Consider the following 23,499-nt stretch of genomic DNA (forward strand, 5'->3'; position numbering starts at 1 on the left):
TCGCGGGTTCATTCTTCCTTTGTTTGTTGAGGATTCCACTTTTTCTCTCGTGACATCTCCTCTCCTCTCTTCCTCTGCTCCCCACTCCTCCGCCCCCCCACCCGGCCCCCGTTTCCTTTCCCAGGACCCAGCCAGTCCCTGCCGGCCCACAGCACCTGCCCGAGGAGGCCTCAGGAGCAGCTGACTCCCATCTTAGGGGAGATCTCTGTTCAAAGGGACCCAAGGGCCCGCTCCCAGGCCCCTCCCGACAGCGTCACCCAAGTGAAAGAAAGGGGGGGTGGGAATACTTCTATAGAAAGAAAAATCCTATGGAGCCTTCCACCGGACGGCCACTGGAATGCTTTCAGTTTGAAAATCAACCTGAAGAGCGCGGCCGGTGAGGCTCGGTTGGCTGGGGGGCATCCGTGCACCTAGGTTGCCAGTTCGATTCCCAGTCAGGGCACACGCCGGGGTTTCGGACTCGATCCCCTGTAGGGGGCGTGCAGGAGGCAGCCGATCGATGTTTCACTCTCACGTCAGCGTTTCTCTCTCTCCCTCTCCCTTCCTCTCTCTCTGAAAAATCAATAGAATTAAAAAAAAATCAACCTGAAGAAATTTTAATGAGACAACGAATATTTAAAGGGCACCCACTATGATGACTTGGAAAAGCAGCACCAGGGAACAAGTTATATATTTTGATAACATTTTAAGAGGCGTTTCATAAGCAGTCGATCTCCTAGGAGTTCCAAAAAACTCAATTTCTGAGATCAAAACAAAAGGCTCCTCTCCCAATCCCCAGGGGGTTCCTTCCGATCACAGCAGAGAGCGGCCCTTTCAACCCACGTCCTCTGCTCCTGGACCCGGGTCTGTAAAGTGCCCGACGGCCGGTGAGATAAGAGCCCAGATCACCCCACGCGGTTCCCAGGCGGAACGCACGGTCTTGGGAACCCAGAGTCTTGCTTGTCTCAAACTCAGTTTCAAGAAGATAAATTAGCAGAGAGTACGGGGAGTGAAGAGATAAAATCTGCATTTTAAGTGACTTATGCTGACCTAACCAAAAGGGTTTAATTTAAAATACCTTGAAGAGAAACCAGTGCGTTTCACAGTCGTGATTCTAATTATTAACATTTCAGACACATGCCTATAATTAGAACTGTGAAGTTCCCAGCACTGTCACACAGGTGGTCTCGCTGTGACTGAGTAAACACCTGGGTCAGTTAGCACTCGGTCTCCTGAGCTGCGCCTGGAATCTCAAAAAACGCCCAGGGGAGGGCGGCTTCGGGAATCTGAGCGGCGACACGCTCTGGGCCGCGGCTCTTACATCTTAAGATTGTACTAAACTACGAAACGTCAGACCGCTTTGTGGTTGAAGGGAAAAAATCCCGATGAAATCAAATCTCACTCCCGGTTAACTCTAGTTTGTTTGAAACACGGCTTCAGTCAAATTATTTAAATCAAAATGTCTCAAAGAAAGAGAAACCATTAAGGAGAAGGGGTAATAACCATAATCAACCTCTGACAAACCACCAGGTAAAAGTTCCTTTGAAGAAAACGCTCCAAGGGCTTTCGAGCTGCAAAAGGAACCTTGTAGAGACATTGGATCCAAATTGCCCAACCCAGAGGCAAAAAACACACAAGACGCTGGGCATCGCTTCCCTCCAGCACCTGCCCTCCCTGCGTATGAAAAACAATGCCCTGCCCAGGTGCTGTGCGTGTGTGTGTGTGTGCGTGTGCGTGTGTGTGCGTGTGGCAGGGGTGGGGGGGCTCCCATCACATGAGGGGGGCTCTTTGGCCTTAGCTGCTCATGACAGAGCCGGGAGCCCCGTGGAAAGTTCTAACAAAGGGGGGGGCCAAGGCTCAGGGCCTCCTCCCAGCAGTTCCGGGAATTCTGGTTTCTGACACCTGGCTTCTGGCACGTCCCCGTTAGGCCCAAAGAGCCGAAATGCCTGTCTGGCAGCCGATTCAGCAGCTGCCGGGCTGGGAGATGACGACTGAGGCATCTGGTCTATGAGCGGCTGACTACCATGCTGTACACCTGAAACTAATACAAAGTAATAGGAAATGTAAACATTAAAAAGTAAAAAAAAAAAAGAAATCAAAAGCATGATCCAGCCCTGGCCTGTGTGGCTCAGGGTTAGAGCGTCGCTCTGCACACTGCAGGGTCACGGGTTCGACTCCAGGTCAAGGGCATGGACCTGGGTTGCAGGCTCGATCCCCAGCCCCAGTTGGGGCACGTGCGGGAGGCAACCATTGGATGTGTCTCTCTCACATCAATGCCTCTCTCTCTTCCTCCCTCCTCCCACTCTCTCTGAAAAGCAATGGAAAAAATATCCTCTGGTGAAGATTTAAAAAATAAAAGTTAAATTAAATTAAAAATAAATAAAAGTTCAGATCCATCTAAATTTATGGAGAAGCTGAAGCTTTAAAAATCCAAAGAACACGTAACCAACAAGTATTTATTCGGGGCTGTGAAGTTCATTTTACAGTCACTTTACAGCATTTTACCTTCCTAGTTATGTTTAAATTCTTTTTAAAATTAATTTTCATTTTTAAGGTCATTATTAGATATTGAAGGTAGAAGAAAGTGATGTAGAAGCATTGCGTGGGGATTAAAAATAGACCAGGAATAATTTTCTAAGTCAGTAATCCAGCAATAAATAAGTGACAATAGACAGCACTATACTTAGAGGATACACTTCTTTAAAAAAAAAAAAGTCATACCAATCAGCTTGATATTATTGTCTTCATCTAGCAGCAAATTTTCTATCTTCAAGTCTCTGAAATAAACAAAACCACATAACACGTCAGTTGGGCATCTGCAGTAACGGAATCACCTTCTGCGTCTGAAGGGAAAGGAATGGTTTGAGGGCCACTGGGAACCAACCCATAAAGCTTCCCGCCTCAGTCACTAAATACTCGTAAGACGTGACACAGTTCACTGCCGGGGACTAAAACTGCTACAGGGTCTGGGAGGACACGAGGCACCCAGAGGGCAGAGCACGTCCAGAAGAAGTGGGCCTGTTGTGGGCAGGACGGCACCAGGTGTCTGGCCGCTGGGCCAGACCGGACCCGGGTTCAGCAACCTCGGTACCTGGGTCTGACTAGGACAGAATTCGGAGCCAAGACTAAAACTATAAGAACATTTATTTATAAAACCACACAGGTGGAAGAAGTAATTTGTAGACGACGTGGGCTGAGGAAACCAGGTATAGAGGTAGAGGAAGGGCCCCTGGAGCTGGGGACTGAGGCAGGTAAAGGTGACACCCCTGGGGGGGGGGTAGGAAACGGGAAGGGGAAGGGAAGCCGTGTCCCCGGGAGGAACAGCGCTGGGTCCACCACCCTGAGGGTTTTAAGGGTGGAGATTTTAGGGGAAGGTCTCAGAATATTCAGCAGCTTTCCAGGTGGGTCCTTTCAGGTTGTGGTCTCCACCGGTGGACTGGTTGGCGCCAGGGCAGGGGGTTATTAGTCAGTGCAGCTGGTCCTGGGTCAGCCGAGGCTGGTTCTGCTGCTTTTCTGGGCCTGGAGCTGAGATACAACTGGGGCCCAGATGTTATCTCGAGGGAGGAAAGGTCAGGGGTCCAAACCGCATGACCAGTGACGCACTAGGGGAGGAAAGGCCGCCCTGGGGGGAGGTCCCGCCCTACAATTGTCCTTTGCTAGGCACCTGGGGCTTTCCGCCCTGGCGACCTTCTGTACCTGGCCGTGGTCCTGGCTCTGCTCGTGTCTGTCTAACTGCCTACCACAGGATGGACGCTGGCACCTAGGAGTGAACTGGGACCGGGTTAGAGGGCTTGGCCTGAACCATCGGGGAACATCATGGCCACGGGCTTGGGAGACGGTGGAGCAGCACCAGCCAGAGGAGAGCACAACAGGCTCAGGGAGGCAGATTTAAAAACTAATCGCAGGTAAAATCTGTCCGTCCCACAACCCGTATGTGTGGAGTCCAAACTGGCAGGAGAGAGTAAGTGAAGCTTTTGAGCCACGCCAGCCAGGGCTGCAATAAAGCACTTTCTGACTCTCTCTGATGCGGTTCCCGGGCTATTTAAATAATAAGCGCCGTTTAAAATCTTGATAAATGAGCCACTCAGTGGATTGTTCTCGAGAGTGATCTCACAGACCTTCGCGAGTGTGAGGTCTCTGGAAGCTATTATCAAAATCGTGGTGAAATGACTATTTCTCCTGGTTTCCTTGGGGGATTTCCAAAGGCACCCAAAGGCATCGTGAGTCAGTCAAGGTTAAAGTGTCTTCTCCAACTAAGTAACTGACGTTGCGCCCCATCCGATGAGACACTTTGCAAGGACTCTGTAGGGCAATTCCTCTTTTCTGAAGACACTTAGGACAAATCATACCCCTGACCTTATATTCAAGCATGTACGGTATTGCCACACGCACACATGCACACATGCACATGCACACACACATGCACACGCCAGCAACAGCCCCGCCTGGGAATCTGGGAAGCCTGACTCTGAAGTAGCCCCATTTCAATCTAAAGCACGGGGCCTGTTTCCAGCACGTTAAACCCCTCTCCCTGGCAAGAACGGGAGCCACACGGAGGCATCAAAGGAGAAATTGGTTTCAGAACAAATACTGTGGAGGAAAACAGCTTTAAAAAGCGAGGTCCAAGAAAAGCAACTGAGCTGGGTGATTCTGGGGCCACGGGAGCCTGGAGAGCAGCCACGGTGGCGAGAAGATATAAACGGAAGACTAAAAATAAGAGAAAATGCAAGACAGAGAAATCCAGGGACATGGGCGGGGGTATAAAATGTCATTATTAGGCAAAATGAGGAAAAGGGATCCCTTTAAAAGTCCCCACGTTCCGCCCACCGCATTCCGCAGCGACCCACCCGGCCCCGGGAAACGCTCCGAGCCGGCCCGGCTGCCGGGGCTGTCTACAGGGTCATCTTTCTGTCAAGGTCTCTGAAGGATGTCAGCCATCGCCAACCTGGCCGCCTCCAGGGTCCATGACATTACGGGGCAGGGTGAGCTACGTCCGTGGGCCTCTGGCCAGATCTGAGCACCTTAATCTCCCCAAACGAGGGAACATTCCACCTCGCTGGGCTTCGCTTATTTCCACCTCCCGTTTGTCTTTTGAAGGAAGGGAGAGAACACTTTCCTTCTGACTCCTTAGGAAACAGGCTCAAAAACCGTATTTTTAAAAGGTTCGATTTCTGGTCAGGGCACAAACTCAGGTTGTGCGTTCAATCCCCCGGTCAGTGTGCGTGTGGGAGGCAACCGATTGATGTTTCTCTCTCTCTCTCTTCCTCTCTCCCTCAAATCAATAAAAATAAATTTTTTTAAAAAGTGGCTTTTGGCCTTAGCTGGTTTGGCCCAGTGGTTAGAGCATCGGCCTATGGACTGAGGGGTCCCGGGTTCAATTCTGGCCAAGGGCATGTAGCTCGGTTGCAGGCTCAATCCCCCGGCCCGGTCGATGCATGAGTGGGAGGCAACCAATCGACGTGTTTCTCTCTCATCAACGTTTCTCCCCCCCCCCCCCCTTCCACTCTCTCTGAAAAGCAATGAAAAAAATATCCTCGGGTGAGTATTAAATACATAAATAAGGAAATAAATAAAAACTGGCTTTGGCCCAGGTATGTACCCAAATGAGTTGAAAAGCTGTGCACACAGATGTCTCTAGCAGCTTTCTTCATAGTTACCAAAACCTGGAAGCAACCAAGATGCCCTTCAGCAGGTGATGGATAAACTGTGGCCCATCCAGACAGTGGAATATTCTTCAACGATAAGACGAAACGAGCTACTGCGTCATGAGCGGCGTGGAGGAGCCTTCTACACAGGTTTCCCCGTAAAGGGGGAGGACCGAGGAGACACACTGTATGATCCCAACTGTATGACCGTCCAGAGAAGGCAAAATACGGGGTCAGTAAAAGGATCAGTGGTTGCCAGAGGTGTGGGGAGGAGGGAATGGGGGGCACATTTTCTCCTGGGACGTGGAACTATTCCTTGTGATACTGTAATGGAGGCTACACGACCCCATGATTTGTCAAAATCCACAGGACGTACGTGACAGAGAACCCTGACGTCCCACGTGCCCTAACGAGCCCGGACGTCAGCGAGGGGCCTTGGTTAACGATAACGTATCACTACTGGTTCAGCAACTGTAACGAATGTACTATCACAAGGTGTTAGTAGGAGACGTGACGCAGAAGTGGGTGGGAAAGGATGGGGGAGCTCTGTATTTTTCTGTAAACCTAAAACTGTTAAAATATATATATATAGTCTATTAATTTTTAAAAGCAGACTTTGGGCATTTTGCCCTTCCCTAAGAGAGGACTACCAGGACCTGTGTGGCTGCAATCGAGCGCCTGGCGGGGGTGCGCCGTGGAGCGTTCTTACCACCTGAAATTCGTCCCCAGGCCGCTCAGCACAGCGGGCCACTCAGAAGCCTCCGCCCAGCTACGCAACAATGACCAGAGGCCACAACTGTGACCAGAGGCCACAAAACTGGGAGATACCTTCTTGAATAAAGGATTAATTTATTCATAGGGTTTCAGTGTTAGCAGGTCTCTGTTACCCAGAAAACCTCCCTTGGTCCCACGGGTGGGTCACTGAGAGCAGCCCCCGTCCCACAGGGCAGAACGCTGGCTCTGTGAAGCGTCCACTGGCCACATGGGAAGGAAGGCCTGACCACTGGCCAGTATGGGAGGGAAGGTCTGACCACTGGCCAGCTTGCGCCTGGGACACAGGTGATGCTGACCTCCTATTAATGCTCCCCGACCGGATCGGTCCCTTCCTGGACGGGAGAGTGAAGTCCCTACAAGGTTTTACGGTGTCAAGGGTTCCTCCCTGTGGCAGGGAACCCAGGAGTTCAGGCAAACTTGCAACTGAGCACAGAGGGGGAGGAAGAGAAAAGGCCCCTGGATGGAGGGAAATGGGGTTTTCTTGGCCAAAGGGGCTCCTAAGGGGAGTTAGGATGACTGAGGAGGCGGCTGGGGGAGGACCTACTATAAAGGTGATGGATCCAGTTATCAGGAGGGGGCAGTAGGGACCCCCTGTCCTGGGAACGGAGGAAATTCCACGAGGAGGGCGCCCAAGAGAAGAAACCGCAGGGACTGATGAGGGCACAGAGGCTCTGCCCCTACTCGGGAATTGCCCCTGGGGCCCTCGGGGGGTCCCCCAGCAGGCCTGGCACTGGGCCTGTCTTCTCCTGCACTTGGGGGCCAGATGGAGGGTGTCAGAGACTGAGAGAGGGCCCCAGGGGAGAGCCCTCATCACCAGCCCTTTGTTCTAGGGTTTTTCAAGAGAACAAGCTCAAACAGGCCCAACCCACAATTTAAGGTCCACCCACCAGCTATCAGCACACCCTCGGCCTCCCTTCTCCCCACCCAACTCTCCGGGCGAGTCTTTAAAGACTGTAATTAATCTCAGGTTTGGAGACTGGCCACAGCCGACTGCAGTCAGGAGGGCGCGGGGGGTGGGGGCCTGGAGAGCAAAGAGGCAGAGGGGGGCCGTGCTGGGGAGGAGGGGAGTGCGAGCGCGAGTGTGTGCCGTGCACGTGTGCAATGAGTGTGAGCCCATGTGGGTCTGTGCATGGACACTGCACGTGTGAACACAGCCACGGTGTGCATGTGTGTGGGTGTGCATGTGTATGGGGAAGGCACGGGTGTGCATGTGTGTGTACACACCGTGAGTGGGTATGTGAACAAGCATATCTGTGGACATACGTGTTGCCTGCCACACGTATGTGAGAGCACACACATCCGTCCAGAACACTGGGAAGGAATAACGCCGTTTCTCCCCAGGCCTCCCGGCCCAGCAGAGGTCGAAGGTCGGGCTGAGGGGATGGAACTCAGGAGGCAGCCCGGGGTCAACCCCACAGGAAAGTGAGGAACCGGATGACATAAAACAGAGGCTGCCAGGGCTCCGGGGGGGTCACGAGGCCAGAGTGAGACTTGGAGGAGCCGGGGAGACCCACATGGAGAAGCTGCGCGAAACCCCAGGGCAGCAGGGGGCGCAGAGGACAGCTCTGGGCTGGGCTCTCTCCAGCCCACCACTGACCGCCCTCCGCACATCACTTAACCTCTCGGGGCTTCGGACGCTTTGAAAAAATGGCCTCAAAAGAGGGGCTGCTTGGCAGGCCACCGGCAGGAGGCAATGGGAGATGTGTGCGGAAGTGTCTGGGGCCACTCCCGGCGAGACAGCCGCCAACAGACAGAGGTGACGGGCCGAGGTGAGGCCAGTAAAGCCAAAGGCTCTAGCACAGGTCGGGAGATTCCAGAAAGACTTCAACGGGTGATTAACTGGGTGACAAGCAAACAGTATTGGGGGGCGTTAGCTCTCAAGTGAAAGTCCAGACAGGAGGGGGCTGGACCACACTCTGCGGGTCAGGTCTGCAGGAGCAGGACTTGCCCGGGGAGGTGACCACAAGACCAATTTCAGCAACACGCGGAGAAGAAACCATCCGAGAAAAGCCCAACTCCCCGAGGCAAGGAGCATGGTTTAGTGAATGAGAGTTTTGGGGGGTTAGGGTTTATCTTCAAAAGCACTGTACTAAAACCAAATGATTTCTTAATCTTCCATTTATTTACAACATGGGCAATTTGGTGAAACACAAGAATAACTTGTTAAGCAGGTCCCTGATTTTACTTACTCAAAATGAAACCTCTACCGAGTTCCTATGACGTTTATAAAACCAAAGAGCTATTCGTTCACTAAAAAGATGCCACTTAAAAATCATGACCTGAAAAATAGACACATTGGTACTAAGTTAGAGAAGAAACTTCCTTGAAATTCCAGAGAAAATCCAGAATATTCAGAAAGTACATGGAACTGGATTCCAGAAAGCTTCCGTTCCAGGGCCGACCCGACACCAGCCAGTTCGCTCAGTTTCCCTTCATTCATCAAACAAGCCTGGCTGTGCGCCCGCAGGGCTGGCGGGACTCGGCTGAGGCCTGTGCAGAACACAGATGCCAAGCAAGCAAGTTATCGTGTGAAAACTGAACTGCCCTTTGACCCAGTGATCCCACTGCCGGGAATATATCCCGAGAAACCCAAAACACCCATCAGGAAGATTATACGCACCCCTATGGTCACAGCAGCACAATGTACAGTAGCTAAGACCTGGAGGCAGCCCAAGTGCCCATCAGGAGATGAGTGGATAGAAAAGCTGTGGGACATTCACACCATGGAATACTGCGCAGCTGTGAGAAAGAAGGGTCTCGCCCTAGCCGGGCGTGGCTCAGCGGTTGAGCGTCGACCTAGGATCCAGGAGATCGAGGTTCGATTCCTGGTCAGGGAACATGCCCGGGTTGCGGGCTCGATCCCCAGTCGGGGGTGTGCAGGAGGCAGCCGATCAGTGACTCTCATCATTGATGTTTCTCTCTCTCTCCCTCTCCTTTCCTCTCTCTAAAATCAATAAAAAAATATTTTAAAAAAAGAAAAAAAAAAAAGAAAGATCTCTTACCCTATGAGACAGCATGGAGGGACCTGGAAAATATTATGCTGAGTGAAATAAGCCAGTCAGAGAAAGACAAACATCACATGATCTCAATTATATGTGGAATCTAATAAATAAACTGACAAACAAAATAGATCCAGAGACATGGAGGCATGGAACAGACTGAGGGATCTCAGAGGGAAGAGGGATGGGTGGGAAGAGATTAACCAAAGAACTTATATGTCTATATGCATAGCCCATGGACACAGACAATAGGGTAGTGAAGGCGTCGGGGGGTGGGGGACCTGGTGGAGGGGGGCAATGGGGGAAAGGGGGGACATCTGTAATAACTTTCAACAACAACTTTTTTTAAAAAGAAGTGTTTGGAAAGCAAAGTAGAAGGTGCTGTGAGAATTTATGATGGGGAGGTCAGGAGGGCTAGCCTGGAGGGCCTCCTGGAGGAGGTGAGCTTGGAGCTGGGACCTGCCAGACAAAGATGGCAAAGGCCATAGGAACAGAAAACAGTGGTGGGGCCTTGAGCACAAAGAACTCGGCCTCCCATGAATAAGACGAAGGAGGCAGATGCGTAGTAACGACAGCTGACGTGCTCAGCACAGCAGTTTCTCAAACACCATCGTTTGGTTCAATGCGATCTCTTTATAACGGTGCCGAGATGCTGTAGAAACCGAACTTTTGCTGACCAGTTAGCCTCGGGCGAGACTGGCTTTGTCGCACATCATCTCGCAGAGCCGACCGTCGACGCTAAGTGAGGACTTACTGTTGGTGCCGAGGGTCTGGGTGTGAAGCAGTTGGCACGAATCGGCCCCTTTAACCCTCTCAACAACCACGTGAGGCCGATAATCCCTGATTCGTATTGTGCGGACCGGAGAAGAGGCAGAGTGGCCTGGGAGCCCGGCCCGGGGCCGCTTTAGAGTGGAGGCAACGCGTGGGCGCGGACGGCCCGGCCTCGGGACCAACGCCGCTCGACCCACAGGGCTGTGAGCGAGAGCTTGGTGGACTCTCACATTTCCATCACTTTTTAAAAACCCAGTCAAACACAAAACCTTTGGTCTCTACAACCGGCACCGCCAGGGGGGCGCACGCTCTCTGCAGACGGCCGGGGACTTCCAACTCCCCTCCCATCTGCCTGCCCCACCCTCCCCTCGCCAGGAAAGCCTGAAGTTAAAAGAACTTCTCGATACCAGACCCGACAGGTTGCGCCTGCTTCTTGTCAGGACGGCCCCTCTCTCCCCGCGTTCCCCCCGGCGCCCAGGCCCGCTCCCAGCCTGGCGAAGGAGCGAGGTCCCGCCGGCGGCAGAGCCGGCCCAGCCTCCGGCCCGTGACCACCGGCCTCTCCCCAGGCCCCCGGCTTTCTCCTCCCGTCGGGCCGTATGTGTTACCCTGTTACCCTGCTGCGCTCTGTCGGTGCAGCCTGATTGGACTTTGTTGGCCTGAATGAACAGATGCATCTCAAATTAGCAGCATCAGCAGAACGGGCGCCCCGATGATGGATGTTAGAGTCACGCTCTGTATACAGCAGGCAAATCACGGACGCCTGCATCCTGCTGGCTGAGCACATTTGAGGAAGATGGAAAAAAAAAAAGAGAAACTCCTTAGACTTTAAACCCGGGGTACCTCGGGCAATCCTGACGTGGAGAAGTTAGGGCCACGCAGTTCCGCCGCCAAAGTTAACACCAGCCCCGTGGCAGCAAAGGACGCAAAGGCTACGGCTGGGCCCGCGCAGGAGGAGGCTCCCTGCCAGTGAAGGAAATCCGCTCCCCACGGGGGAGTTTCCTTTTTTATATAATATTTACGTGATTTTTAAAGAGCGGCCTCTCCGTGATCGCGACCCCGTTCTGGGTAGATAATGAAGGACATAGATTTATATCCCAGGCCAGAGGCTGTCCTGAGCGTTACGTCGATGACATCACAGCATCCGCCCCGTGGAGGGCTGTGCCTTTATATTTTTTTATACATTTTTTTATTGATTTCAGAGAGAGGAAGGGAGAAGGAGAGAGAGAGAGAAACATCAATGCTGAGAGTCCTTGATCGACCGCCTCCTGCACGCCCCCGGCTGGGGATCGAGCCGGCAACCGGGGCCTGTGCCCTGACCCAGAATCGAACCGTGACCTGGTTCATGGGTCAAAGCTCAACCACTGAGCCTCCCCAGCTGGGCGAGGGCTGTGCCTTTAACGCATCTTCTACCACAGGGTCCTGAAGCCCCTTAAATCATAAAATGTCGCCACCAAAATCCCTCCCAAACCCTTTCGGAGGGTCCCATCCGTCTGCTCAGAAATCTGCCCTGGACGGTTTGGCTCAGTGGTTAGAGCATCGGCCCTGAAGGGTCCTGCGTTCGATTCTGGCCAAGGGCATGTGCCTCAGTTTCAGGCTCGACCTTGGCCCAGGCAGGTGCAGGAGGCAACCAATCGATGTGTCTTTCTCACATCGATGCTCCTCTCTCTCTCTCCCCCTCTCTCTCTCCCCCCCGCTTCCACTCTCTCTGAAAAGCAATGGGAAAAATATCCCCGGGTCAGAATTAAAAAAAAAATTTTTAAAAGAAAGGAGGGGAGGGAGGGAGGAAGGGAGAAAAATCTTCCCAGGAGTGACTCCAGGACACCCCTGATCCATCTGAAAAATCTTAACCTCTAAATAATGTATGAAATGCACTCTACCTTTGCAGCAAAAAGTGAAAATTCTCCCCCGTGGACAAAGGGCCACGGTAAACAGGACACCAGGGGTGAGCCAGCTTACGTGGGCTAGAAATCAGTGTTGAGGAACCTCTGCAAGTCGAGACATCCCATTAAACAAACACACGTTTCCGTGCGACGTCTCGGCCGCCTGCCTCCAGTGCACCGACACTCGCCGGCATGATTTCTAGAGAGAAATGAAGGACTCCTCTTACGTGACTTCTGTATTTCCAATCCTCCCCGCCGTTCGGACAGAGAGCCTCTGCCATTACTGGCTCATGAATATATTTCCAAGGGGGCAGGGAGCGGCCGGACGCAGGGGAGCAGAGCATGAGGTAATCAAACACGATTAAACTCATTCCTCTGACATTCGGAGAGTCGCTGGCGGACGGGGTCGGATTTGTTAAGCTTGCTTTCGGAGGGTCATGGGGCATTTCCTCCGAGAGAGACCCCTGACAGCTGTCACCAGCGTCTCCCCGAGGCTGGGGGCCCGTGGGATTTTCACAGCACGAGCCCCCGTGATGATACCGAGTCCCACGGGACGCACTGCCCGGCTCTGTCCTCGCTGTGACCGGTGGACGGGTAACCCAGCCGACTCACCCGGGCTTCTGCCCGTCACCCTAATAAACAGAGAGCACCGGGCGCACCTGGGGCCATCGTTTTCCTGACCACGGCAGAGCTAGGACACGGCAGGCCACACAGGGTGTTGTTGGAAAGAGCCAAAAAGAGTGTTATTCATTCGAAATTTCTGAATGTCCCCTCCTGCTGATCTCAACTCAGAGAGTCCTAATGAAGTGTGATTTCGTGACCACGCCTGGGACTGAGAACAGGTATGTGCAGATATTCTCCCACGGGGTAAGGATGTGACCCGCCCGGATGCTGCCTGGTCGAGACCAGCTCAGGGGGCCGCCCTGCAGCGTCCCTAGGACTAGGCATGACAGGGAGGCACAGAAGCGCCAACCCCATTCGGTAGGAAATGGCCCTCTACCCTTTGAAAGCCTACAAGTTCGATTACTTAAAAGACCCAGAGCCAAGAATCTAGGAAAACACAGAGCGACTTTCTGTACCAGGAGAAAAGCATACTCTAAGAGAGCACCAAGGGACTGCGAATGGCTTTCAAACACATAAAAGCACCATCAGAGGTTGAATTTTTAAAACTATGTTTCCTAAAAAAGTTAAAGAGTTGCCAGATAATTCAGCAATTCCCAAGAGCAGTGAAAACCTACATTCGCACAGTAACTAGTACACGACACTTTGTAGCAACATATTCACAACAGCCAAAAGCTGGAATCAACCCACGTGTCCAATCAACTGATGGCGGGTAACAGACTGTGGCACGTCCATAGGATGGAATATTACTCAGCCCTGAACAGGAGTAAAGCCCTGATACACCCTGCAGCATGGGACGAACCTTGAAGACGTTATACCGAGTGAAAAAAGCTGGTCATAAAAAGAGCACAAGTTGTTTGTTTCCATTTATAGGAACCGGCAAATCCACACAGAGAGTAGGCTAGCGGTTGCCTGGGACTGGTGGGAGGCGGGAGTGGGGAGTGGCTGCTGAGGGGTGGTGAAACTATTCTGAAATTAGACTAGCAGTGAGAGTTATACCACTCAGAATAGACGAAAAACCACTTTAAATGACGAACTTTATCGTATGTGAATTGTATCTCAGTAAAAAAATTTAAACACCTATGTGTGTAGATGCACACTCAACCTATCTTAGGCCTCGATCTTGCTTTTTAAAACGAGAACCCATTCAACGTGAGCCCTAATTTTCTCCACAACCCCGTGTAATCACTGACTGTGATCCCATGAGGGGAGAAGTAGCACCGACTGGTGAAGTGAACACCTCCCTGGGAGGAGAAGAGGGCACCTTTGTCCTTAAATTTAATTTTAGCATGGCACTAAAAGTAGGCACCCGCCACCAGCTGCAACATTTCTGAGATGCTGTTTCCAGTCCCTTTCCTTGTGGAACTAATCCCCCCCCCCCCCCCCAGCAGGAAACAGCTGTTTTTTGAAAAATGTCTGATTTTCAGAGTTATTTGCAAGGTTGATTTGGCTATTGGGGAGCACCCCTCACTTTCAAGGGCTAGTTCACAATTCAAATGGTGATTCAATTTAATGGAAGAAAACAGCTACTGAGCAGCTACCACATATAAAGCAAAGACAATGACGGCACCATGCCCAGCATTAGCTGAAAACAGCCTGGGGCCGTCTTAACAGGGATGCTTCCTCCAGGCCCCCAGCAGCTGGTCTCATTTTGCAAAAAGCAACAGAATAGCTCCCAACACTTCCACTCCCTTACTCGAGTGCAAAACACTGTTCTAAGCTTTTCCCGTATATTAACTCCTTACATTCTATAGAGTAACCCTTACACCAACCCGGAGATAAGCGTCATCATTACTCCCATTTTACAGAAGAGACCCAGGTTCAGAGGGGTTAAGTAACTGAACCCAGGGTCACCCGACTACTCAAGGGCAGAGCCAGGATGCAAACCCAGCCACCCTGCCTTCTGACGCCGCCCCTGAAACCCCACGTCAGCATTAACCCAACTCGAAAAACAATCCCCTGGAACACAAACGGAGACGAATCACAAGGCACGTTGCCGCGGTCCCGCCTTGCCGGGGCCCACGACCGCCTCACCTGTGGACCACCCCGGCCCGGTGCAGGTGCTCCACCGCGGAGATGAGCTGCCGGATGTATCTGCGGGCTTCAGACTCCTCCAGCCGCTTCTTCTCGTAGATCTTGTGCATCAGGTTGCCCCCAGGGCACAGCTCCATGACCAGGTAGTAGCTGTTTTCCGTCTCCAAGATATCGAGCAGCTGGGTGATGTTGGGGTGGCGGATCATCTGCTGGATCTGCCCCTCGCGCCGAAGATTTTTGGTGACATAGGTGTCCTTTTTGGCTCTCTTCTTGTCGATGACTTTTATGGCCACCTGAGGAGACACCGAGAACACGGCTGCCGTCAGACGCTTGCAGGCAGAGGTTATTCCCGACTGTCCACGAGAACCTAGGAAAACAGCTGCTGGATCTAAGAGCATCAGGGGAAGAGAAGAAAAACGTAGCAGCAACTATCCAAGATTCTGGAATTAAGCAAGAGACTGACGTTCCTAAGCAAACTTGAAGGACGGTCCGGGAGGCTCCGTGGCCGGTGAGTGTCCAACTTGGATCTCCAGAGGGTGAACTGCCAGGTTTTCCCAGCGAAAGGCCTCTTCCCGCCCCTCAGGCCCGGCCATTCTCCCTCCAGGGTGGGCTCCCCCCCCCCCGCTCCTGGAACTGCCAACACTGCCCCATCTTCAGTTCTAGGCCGTGGGCAGGGAGCCGGGGGATGCAGCGCCCACGGACTGGGCATGGCCGCCCGCCCTCCCCCTCTCTGCCCTGCACCAGCCCTCGGGCCAGGCTGCCCCGGCTCCAGTGCTCTCTCCCTGGGAGAATTACACCGAAGTTAACTCTCAGCCCTATGTCCGGACCCGACCTACAGCTGCTCCAAGGCCTCATTCCAACTACCCACAGGACGCTCCTCCTGGGCCATTCCCCCCCCCCCCGTCGACGCGCCACACGTGTGGGTCCTCAGCCTCGTACAAAGGAAGGGATGGGGGAGGGGTGAGTGGATGGAAGACTGTCTGTTCCACCCAAATGTGCACCCCTTCCCAGCTCGCCCCGTTCCTTTGGTGGCAGTCACCTGTCGACTCCCTGAGCCCTGAAGCACACCCGTTTCTTTCTTACATCTTCACTCCTCTCCAATGTGACGTCAGGATACCCTGTGGATCCCTCCTGCTAACTGCCTTACTCACCTGTCCTCCTTTGTTCATGACGCCACCAGTCTGGGTCACCTAGGACCTTGCCTCCCGGTGCCCAGACACACTGCGTCCACGTGACATGTAGCAACCAGGGGACACTCTTACACACGGCTATCGAGCCACCTGGGGCAGGATAAAAACCGTGGCTCCCCATGTCTGCTTATTTCCTTTCTTTGTAAGTATATATTTTGTGACTGTTCATAATGCACCCAACGTATTCATACAGAAGTGTGACACGGGTCAATAATAAATGACTAATTAGCGGTACATACATACATGCATACATACATGTTTGCAGTGACGGTCTCACATGCCATTTTACTGACCCAGAAAAGACTGACCTGGGACCAGACAAGCTGGGGGCTGCTGTCCACTCACAGGGGTCAGTCACACTTGGGCCGTAGTTTGGCCGCAACTCATTCAGTAAATGCTACACTAACAGCTTTAAAAACTGTACTTGTTCCTGATCATACACACACACTCACGCCCATTCACACATGAACACACACATGCACACTCACACCTCACTGACACACATACCCCACTCACATTCACACACACTCACACACATTCAACACACAAACACACAACCACTTACACACACACACACCTCACTGACACAATCACACACCCAACTCACACCCCCATTCACATCCACTCACACCGCCCCCCACTGACACACACATGCAATCACACACCAAACTCACACCCCCATACCCACTCACAGACACACCAACACACTCTCACCCATTCACACACACACACACACACACACACACACACGCGTGTGCACTCACACACATATTCACCCATCGCCCTGCAGGGTGGGAGGAAGAGGGATGCTAGGAAGCATAGTCTTTGCTTGAGTCTGTGGTGCAGCTTTTAAAATTACCCCCTTTGGCAATGAAATTCTTAAAAGGACAACTACGAATAAACAATAGTCCGAACGCCCAGCGGCAACGTGATCTGCCTTTTCACACAGAGCACAGGATTATTGCGAGGATAATTCACTTAGCTCTTTAATTGCCTGCGGCGGGTGATATAATGGCCACCCAATGACATTAAGTCCCCGTCCTTGGAGCGTGGGAATGGGACCTTATTTGGGAAAAGTGCCAGGTCCTGAGATGAGATCAACCTGCGTGACCCGGTGGGCCTTCCTTCAATGCCACCACAGGTGTCCTTATAGAGCAGAGGCAGAGGGAGGTTTCACACAAATACCCCGAGGGGAAGCCCTGTGAGGAAGGAGACGGAGACGGCGGTGACGGCCCATAAGCCAAGGACCCCCACAGCCACCGGAGCTGGAGGTGGCCAAGGACTGATGTCCCCTAGAGCCGTCGGAGGGAGCACGGCCATGTCGTCACCTTCATTTTGGTCCAATGAAATTGATCTTGGACTTCTGGCCTCCAGAACCTGGGAGAGAATATTCCTGTTGTTTTAAGCCACCCAGTCTGCAATCATTTGTTACGGTGGCCACAGGAAGCTAACGCTCCGGGTGTGTGCCCCCCCATCACCTGGCATCTCGGTTCCCAAGTTGGCAGGTTCTGAGAGTCCCTCCAAGAAAACCCTGAACCCTTAAGCGGCCCCTTGGAGGAGCCCCATCCCCACTTTCAATGCCAGCTCCCCACCAGGCTGTTGCCATTCACCCCCTAAACTCACAGGCTCTGCACGGATAATACTGAAAAGGGGACCGGTTCCTCGACCTCATCTGTGAGAGCGGAAATGGGGAACACTGAGGGGGATACTGAGGAAAAGGCAACCAATGATCAGCAAACAGAGGCATCTAACGAACTGGGCAGTAATTGGAGATTTGCAGGCATGGACTCTGGTATGACATAGAGTCTCGCTGAAAAGATAAACGGCTTTAATCGGGAGAGTTTCTTTTTAAAATTTTTTTAAAATTGATTTTTAGAAAGAGAGGAAGAGAGAGAGAGAGACATCGATGGGGGAGAGAGAAACATGGATCGGCTGCCACCTGCACGCCCCCCCAGTGGGACTGAGCCCGCAGCCTGGGCACGTGCCTTGACCAGGAACCTTCTGGTACATGGGGTGATGCTCGAGCCTTGGGCCGCACTGGCGAGGGCTTAGTCTGGAGGGTGTTGAGGAGTCATATTAAATCTGCAGGTGCTCACCCAGGGGCCCGTGCAAAGGCCGGACCAGAAGGGCCCACCTGTCCCGAGGCGCTGAGAGGAGGGCGTGCCAGGGCCTGGCTAAGCCTCAGCGCGCCCGGAGCGCGAAGGAAAACGGCTGTGCTGTGGAAGGTCGATGAAAGGCTCCCGCTCTCTGCCGCACCCCAGCTGCTAAGCCTCCCGAAACCTTACAAAGGAACCCGTCTTCCAAGACTGCCCCCAAATTTCCCAGGGAAGCAGCCAGGCCTTGCGGTGCAGGGAAAGTGCAGAGGGAGGAACAGGCTCCCACAGAGCAGGGCTCAAACGCATCACTGGTCAACTTCTCATTAATTAAGAAACTGCAATTCTGAGGATACGGCAAGGCCCACCCTCTTCTTCACCCCCACCCCCACTCCTGCCCAAAAAAATGCCAACCAGTGATGGATAAAATCAGCAAACCAATTTTTAAACAGCTGAGCTCATAAGAAAGAAAAGGAAATTCCCCAAGGACAAAATATGTAACGGCCCGGCCGGTGTGGCTCAGTGGACTGAGCGTCGCCCCTGCACCAAGGGGTTGCTGGTTCGCTTCCAGGTCAGAGCAGATGCCCAGGTTTTGGGCTCGATCCCCAGCCGGGGGCGTGCAGGAGGCAGCCCTGATCGATGTTGGCGTTTCTCCTCGATGTTTCTCTCCCTCTCCCTTCCTCTCTCTCTAAGATCAATAAAAACATTTTAAAAAATAACAAAACAGGAGGATCTAAGGTGACAAGGTGGCAGCTACTGGGGTGGAAGAGAGAAGGGGTGACAGCGGGCGGAGAGCCGAGGAAGGGAAGGAGGCGGCGGGGTCGTCCCCGCAGGGAAGGGGCAGGGAGGGGACCCAGGCTGCGGGTCCCAATTCATCAACACGGGGCCACGGGCAGGACGCAGTCTCTGCCTACTGGCCCCTGCTATGCAGGAGGAAAAAATGACACCATGAAATTGTACGGACGGGGGGACACAGGAGCACGTGGCCGCAGCCGAGGGACACACCTCCGCAAGCCACCGGTGCCTCCGACACCGCAGGTGACACCTCAGTCCCACTCCCGCGGCGAAGAGCCCCTTAAACCTTTATTATCACCATCCACTGTCACTGAGCCAACCTGAGGAGGGTGAGAAGCTCTTTAAGCCTAGTTCAGCTAAGAAAAAGCAAGCGTTTCCCTCACCTGCCGTTCCCGCACATTAAGGGAAGCCGAGCCGCATTTCGTGGTTTCGAACTCTCTGGAGCAGAGTTGCTCTTACACCCCAAGACAGCGGCTTAGCTTCAGTCTAGTCTCTCATACTCTATACTGACCCGGCTGAGACGGTCTCCAAGGGTCAGAGCGAACCGGATTTGAAATTCAACCATCCCTGGGCCCTGGGCGGCCCTGCCCTGCCTTTAGAATTCCTCACTCCGACCCACATCGAGAGCGGTGGGTGTGTCCAGCCTCCAGAGTGGAAAGGCAGACGTGAGCCGGGTAATCCATGCGACTGAGAGGAGGGGAGAAATGCAAACCAAAGCGACAACTCCTTAATACCACAAAACATGTGCTTCACCCGCTACAAAACCTGTGCGATGTTTGCCAGAGTCTGAGCCTTTAATCAACTCGATTTCACTCTGTCATGTTGTAAATGCACAGGGAACAGGCGGCCCCCATCACCTGAATTTTCTTTTTACATGGAAATGAGCCAAAAAGAGCTCTTTCTGGAACACTTAGGTTTCTTAATGAATACCGTTTGGGAAACTCAAAGGAACCTTTTCTTCGTGAGCACCTACGATACATTCGATCAAGACTCTCCTAGAAGCCGAGTGCACACCGTGGCACAGACAAGGACCTCAGGCCCATCTAGGGGATAATTCAGGTCGTCTGCAGTGGATCAAGGTCACCATCTGTCACAGGCTGAATTCTATCCCCTCGAAATTCATATGTTGAAGCCCTAACCCCCCAGTGTCACTATATTTGGAGACGGGGCCTTCAGGAGGTTAAATTATGGTTAAAGGAGGTCATGGGGTGGGGCCCTGACCCGAGAGGATTCGTCAACATAAGAAGAAGAGACCCCAGAGCTCTCTCTACACGCGCAGAGGAAAGGCCACGTGAGGTCACACAGCAAGAAGACGGCCACCTACACGCCAAGGAGAGGAGCCTCACGGGAAAGCAACCTGCTGACACCTTCATCCTGGACATCCAGCCTCCAGAACTGTGAGGAAACAGATGCCTGTTGCTTGAGGCCCTCAGTCTGTGGTCTTTTGTTAGGGCAGCCCGAGCGGAATAATCGTACAATTCTAGGGATTCCTTTATCTTACCCTGGAGAAGAGTGAAACTGTCAGTAGGAGCCAAGGGCCAGTGCCCCTCAGGGAGGGCTGGGGGCAGAGTTCCCCCTGCCTCCCTGATCCCAGCCCTGCAGGCAGCTCTGCCCGCAGCACACCAGCGGGCAAGGCGGGCTCCAAGGCTGGGCCTCCACGTCAGACAAAGCCCGTCTCTGCCACTCGAGCTTGGACCTCTCGAAGCCTTAGTTTCCTCACTTTTTAAAAACTAGCACCCACTTCATAGGGATGCTGGAGAGATAAGGGAGGAAACACAGGATGGGTGTTCAGCACCATCCAGGGAAGCCCTCGGGAAGGGCTCACTGTCAGGACGGGCCAGTTTTGTGCACAAGGATTGAGCAGAAACAGGAGCCAGGAAGCCCTGCCCCCAGCTCCCAGCCCCACCACTCCCTGAAGTCCTCGCCAGGGTCCCCAACGCCCTCCTGACCACCCTCCTGGCCTCACACGAGGGATGTACTGTCCATCACCTCCACTTCTGTGGCTCCTATGATCACCCGGGTGCTAGAGTCCCCACAGCCAGGCCCTGCTCGCACCTCTTTCCTAAGCGGTGATGGACACACCTGTGGACATCTCCACCTGGATGGTCCCCCAGGCCCTCAAACCCATTGCCTCCCCCCGCTCCTCTCTGGGGCTCCCCAGCTCAACCCACAGCCCCTCCCTCCACAAGTGCCCTGCCCCCCAGCTGTGTGCTCTCCTCCACCGACCGCACCCCAGTCCCACACCTAATCAGTCCCCGGGCCTGTCACTCACCCCCTAGGGCCTCCCATCCCTCCCCCACCCCCACGGCTGCTTCCAGTGCTGACCCCTGAGAGTAGCTGCTCCTCTCTCGGGCCCACCACCCCCACCCTAACCCCTGCCTGAATTCCCGCCTCTCTCTGACCTCTCTGACCTCAGATTCCAGTCTGCTGCTCCAGTCTTGACCGGCTCAGGTCGCCCTGCATGTCCCCAGCTGTCACCCACATCACATGCTCGTCACTGGAACACCCTGCACTGAGGTTTCCGGGAAGGCACCAGTTGGCCAACTCACTTCTGGGTTCCCAGCTTGGCTCATGGAGAGCCAGTGGGGCTGGGAGGGAATGAATGAATGAATCGGTCTGACACAATCCCGGGCTCACCGCCTGAGAGTTCTACACGGCCCACGCAGACTCTCACGAGGGCATGGGAATCACAGAGAAGCCGGTTTCAGGGATGGTGAAGCACACGACCAGCGGTCACAAGGTCATCTACTGTCCAGACGGCCGGAGGGCCCAGCCTAGAGACTGACTCCACCCCACCTCCACCTCCCAGAGACCCAGCGAGGCCTAGGACCTTGGGAAGGCCCTAGGGCTACAGCTGCCAGGAACTCACCTCTTCAAAACTGAAAAAATTTGGGAAATTCCCGATGCTATCTGTGAGGCTAAACCTGTTGCGGGCCCTCCACCTGGGGCCCCGGCCAGGCTCCTGGGTCAGCTCGAGGGGAGTTCCTGGAAGGAACGTGAGTCGATCTTACCTCAATCTGTGATCACCACAGACAATCCAGCCCTCTGGCCAGATGGCGCCGCTCTAAGGAGGGTCTGCCAGAGCCCTCTGCCCCTAAAGAAGGGCACGGGCAAAGCCCACAGGTGGCAGGGGCAGCCTGTCCAGGAGCAGGCCATGGCGACAAGGCCATGCTCAGAGACGGACCCTCTGCACCGGCCGGGGTGCCCCACAGAGGCTGTGGCACAGCCATCGGCCGGTCACCATGTTTCTCAGGCTCCAGCAACATCCAGGAAACTCCCGTTTCCTGCCACGAAGCCGGGACACGAGGAGAAGGCCCCAGCCGCTGCTACGTGGGCGGGCACACAGCCGGGCCTCCTGCAAAACAGCAGGTGCAGGTCACATAACTCAGGCGCCTCCGCATTTCTGCACAAGGCAAAGGAAGCAAGGTGGCTCCCACGTGGCTGCCCATCTGACCACTGCCGCCGAGTCAGCAGGAGGGAGGAGAGGAACTAAGAATTCCCTTTCGATGCCCAGCCGGCGTGGCTCAGCGGCTGAGCATCGACCCATGAACCAGGAGGCCACGGTTCGATTCCCGGTCAGGGCACAGGCCCGGGTGCAGGCCCATCCCGAGCAGGGGGCCTGCAGGAGGCAGCCGATCCATGACGCTCATCATTCATGTTTCTCTCCCTTCCTCCCTCCGAAGAAGAAAAAAAGAATTCTCTTTTTATTCCTTCTTACCAAACAAACCATGTGTTTCTTTAAAAAGAAAGAAAAACACACAAAAAGCAGCATCTGAACTATGGAAGGAACTGTGCCCCCCACCTACACTTCATATGTTGAAGGCCTAACCTGCTTGGTGACTATTTGCTGATAGGGCCTTTAAAGAGGTAATTAGGGTTAAAGGAGAAATTAGGGGTGGGTCCCTAATCCGCTAGGACTGGTGTCCTTAAAACAAGAGGAAGAGACACAGATGAAAGGCCCTGTGAAGACACAGAGAGGCCTCAGGAGAAAACAGACCTGCCAACGGCTTGATCTGGGACTTCCAGGCTCCAGAACCTGAGAAAACAAATTCCTGTTGTTTAAGCCTCTGTCAAAGTACCCAGCCTGGCCCGGCCGGGCATGGCTCAGCAGCTGAGCGTCGACCCAGGATCCAGGCGATCGGGGTTCGATTCCCGGTCAGGGCACAGGCCCGGGTTGCGGGCTCGATCAATGACTCTCTCCTCATTGATGTTTCTGTCTCTCTCTCTCCCTCTCCTTTCCTCTCTCTGAAATCAATAAAGATATGTTTTTTTTAAAAAAGTACCCAGCCTGTGCTCTTTTCTTACAGCAGCCCTAGCAAACCAATACAGACCTTTAGGAGAGTTATTAGTAGCGACAGAACCGCTTGCTTTGTAAATCACGTCGTGACAGTAAAACCTGGCTGCAATGGATTGAGCTGGGATGAGCCGGGGCGGGCGCCCCAAAAGCCATGAGGAAAATGACCAGGAGCCCAGGGCGCTGAGGTCCCAGGGCTGAGCACGGTGATCAGCGGGACCCAGCAGGAAGGCCTGGAAATAAATTGGCTTCACGCCTTCTTCCGAGAAGCGCTACGTGTAGGCGCAAAAATGCACTGGAGTGGAACCTGCTTCCGTGAGGAAGACACTTATTGAGCAGCGAGCAGAAAACACCCTTTGCTGGCTCCGTCATTAATTTCAGGGCAGCTCCAGTTTGCAGAGAGGACGGGAGGTGCAAAGGCGCA

The 23,499-nt window shown here is 53.6% G+C and overlaps 1 protein-coding gene across 1 annotated transcript in view; it reads right to left on the bottom strand.

Annotated features, from left to right (window-relative positions):
- Positions 1–23,499, bottom strand: part of HUNK (hormonally up-regulated Neu-associated kinase) — a 69,986-nt gene that overhangs the window by 26,659 nt on the left and 19,828 nt on the right. Inside the window, exons 2-3 of the mRNA XM_087818487.1 lie at positions 14,704–14,996; positions 2,701–2,756 (exon numbers count right to left, since the gene is read on the bottom strand). Coding sequence (XP_087674613.1) covers positions 2,701–2,756; positions 14,704–14,996 — 349 coding nt within the window. The remainder of the gene's footprint in view (positions 1–2,700; positions 2,757–14,703; positions 14,997–23,499) is intronic.

This window comes from Miniopterus natalensis, chromosome 6, assembly GCF_054644295.1.
Source record: "Miniopterus natalensis isolate mMinNat1 chromosome 6, mMinNat1.hap1, whole genome shotgun sequence".
Taxonomy (NCBI): domain Eukaryota; kingdom Metazoa; phylum Chordata; class Mammalia; order Chiroptera; family Miniopteridae; genus Miniopterus; species Miniopterus natalensis.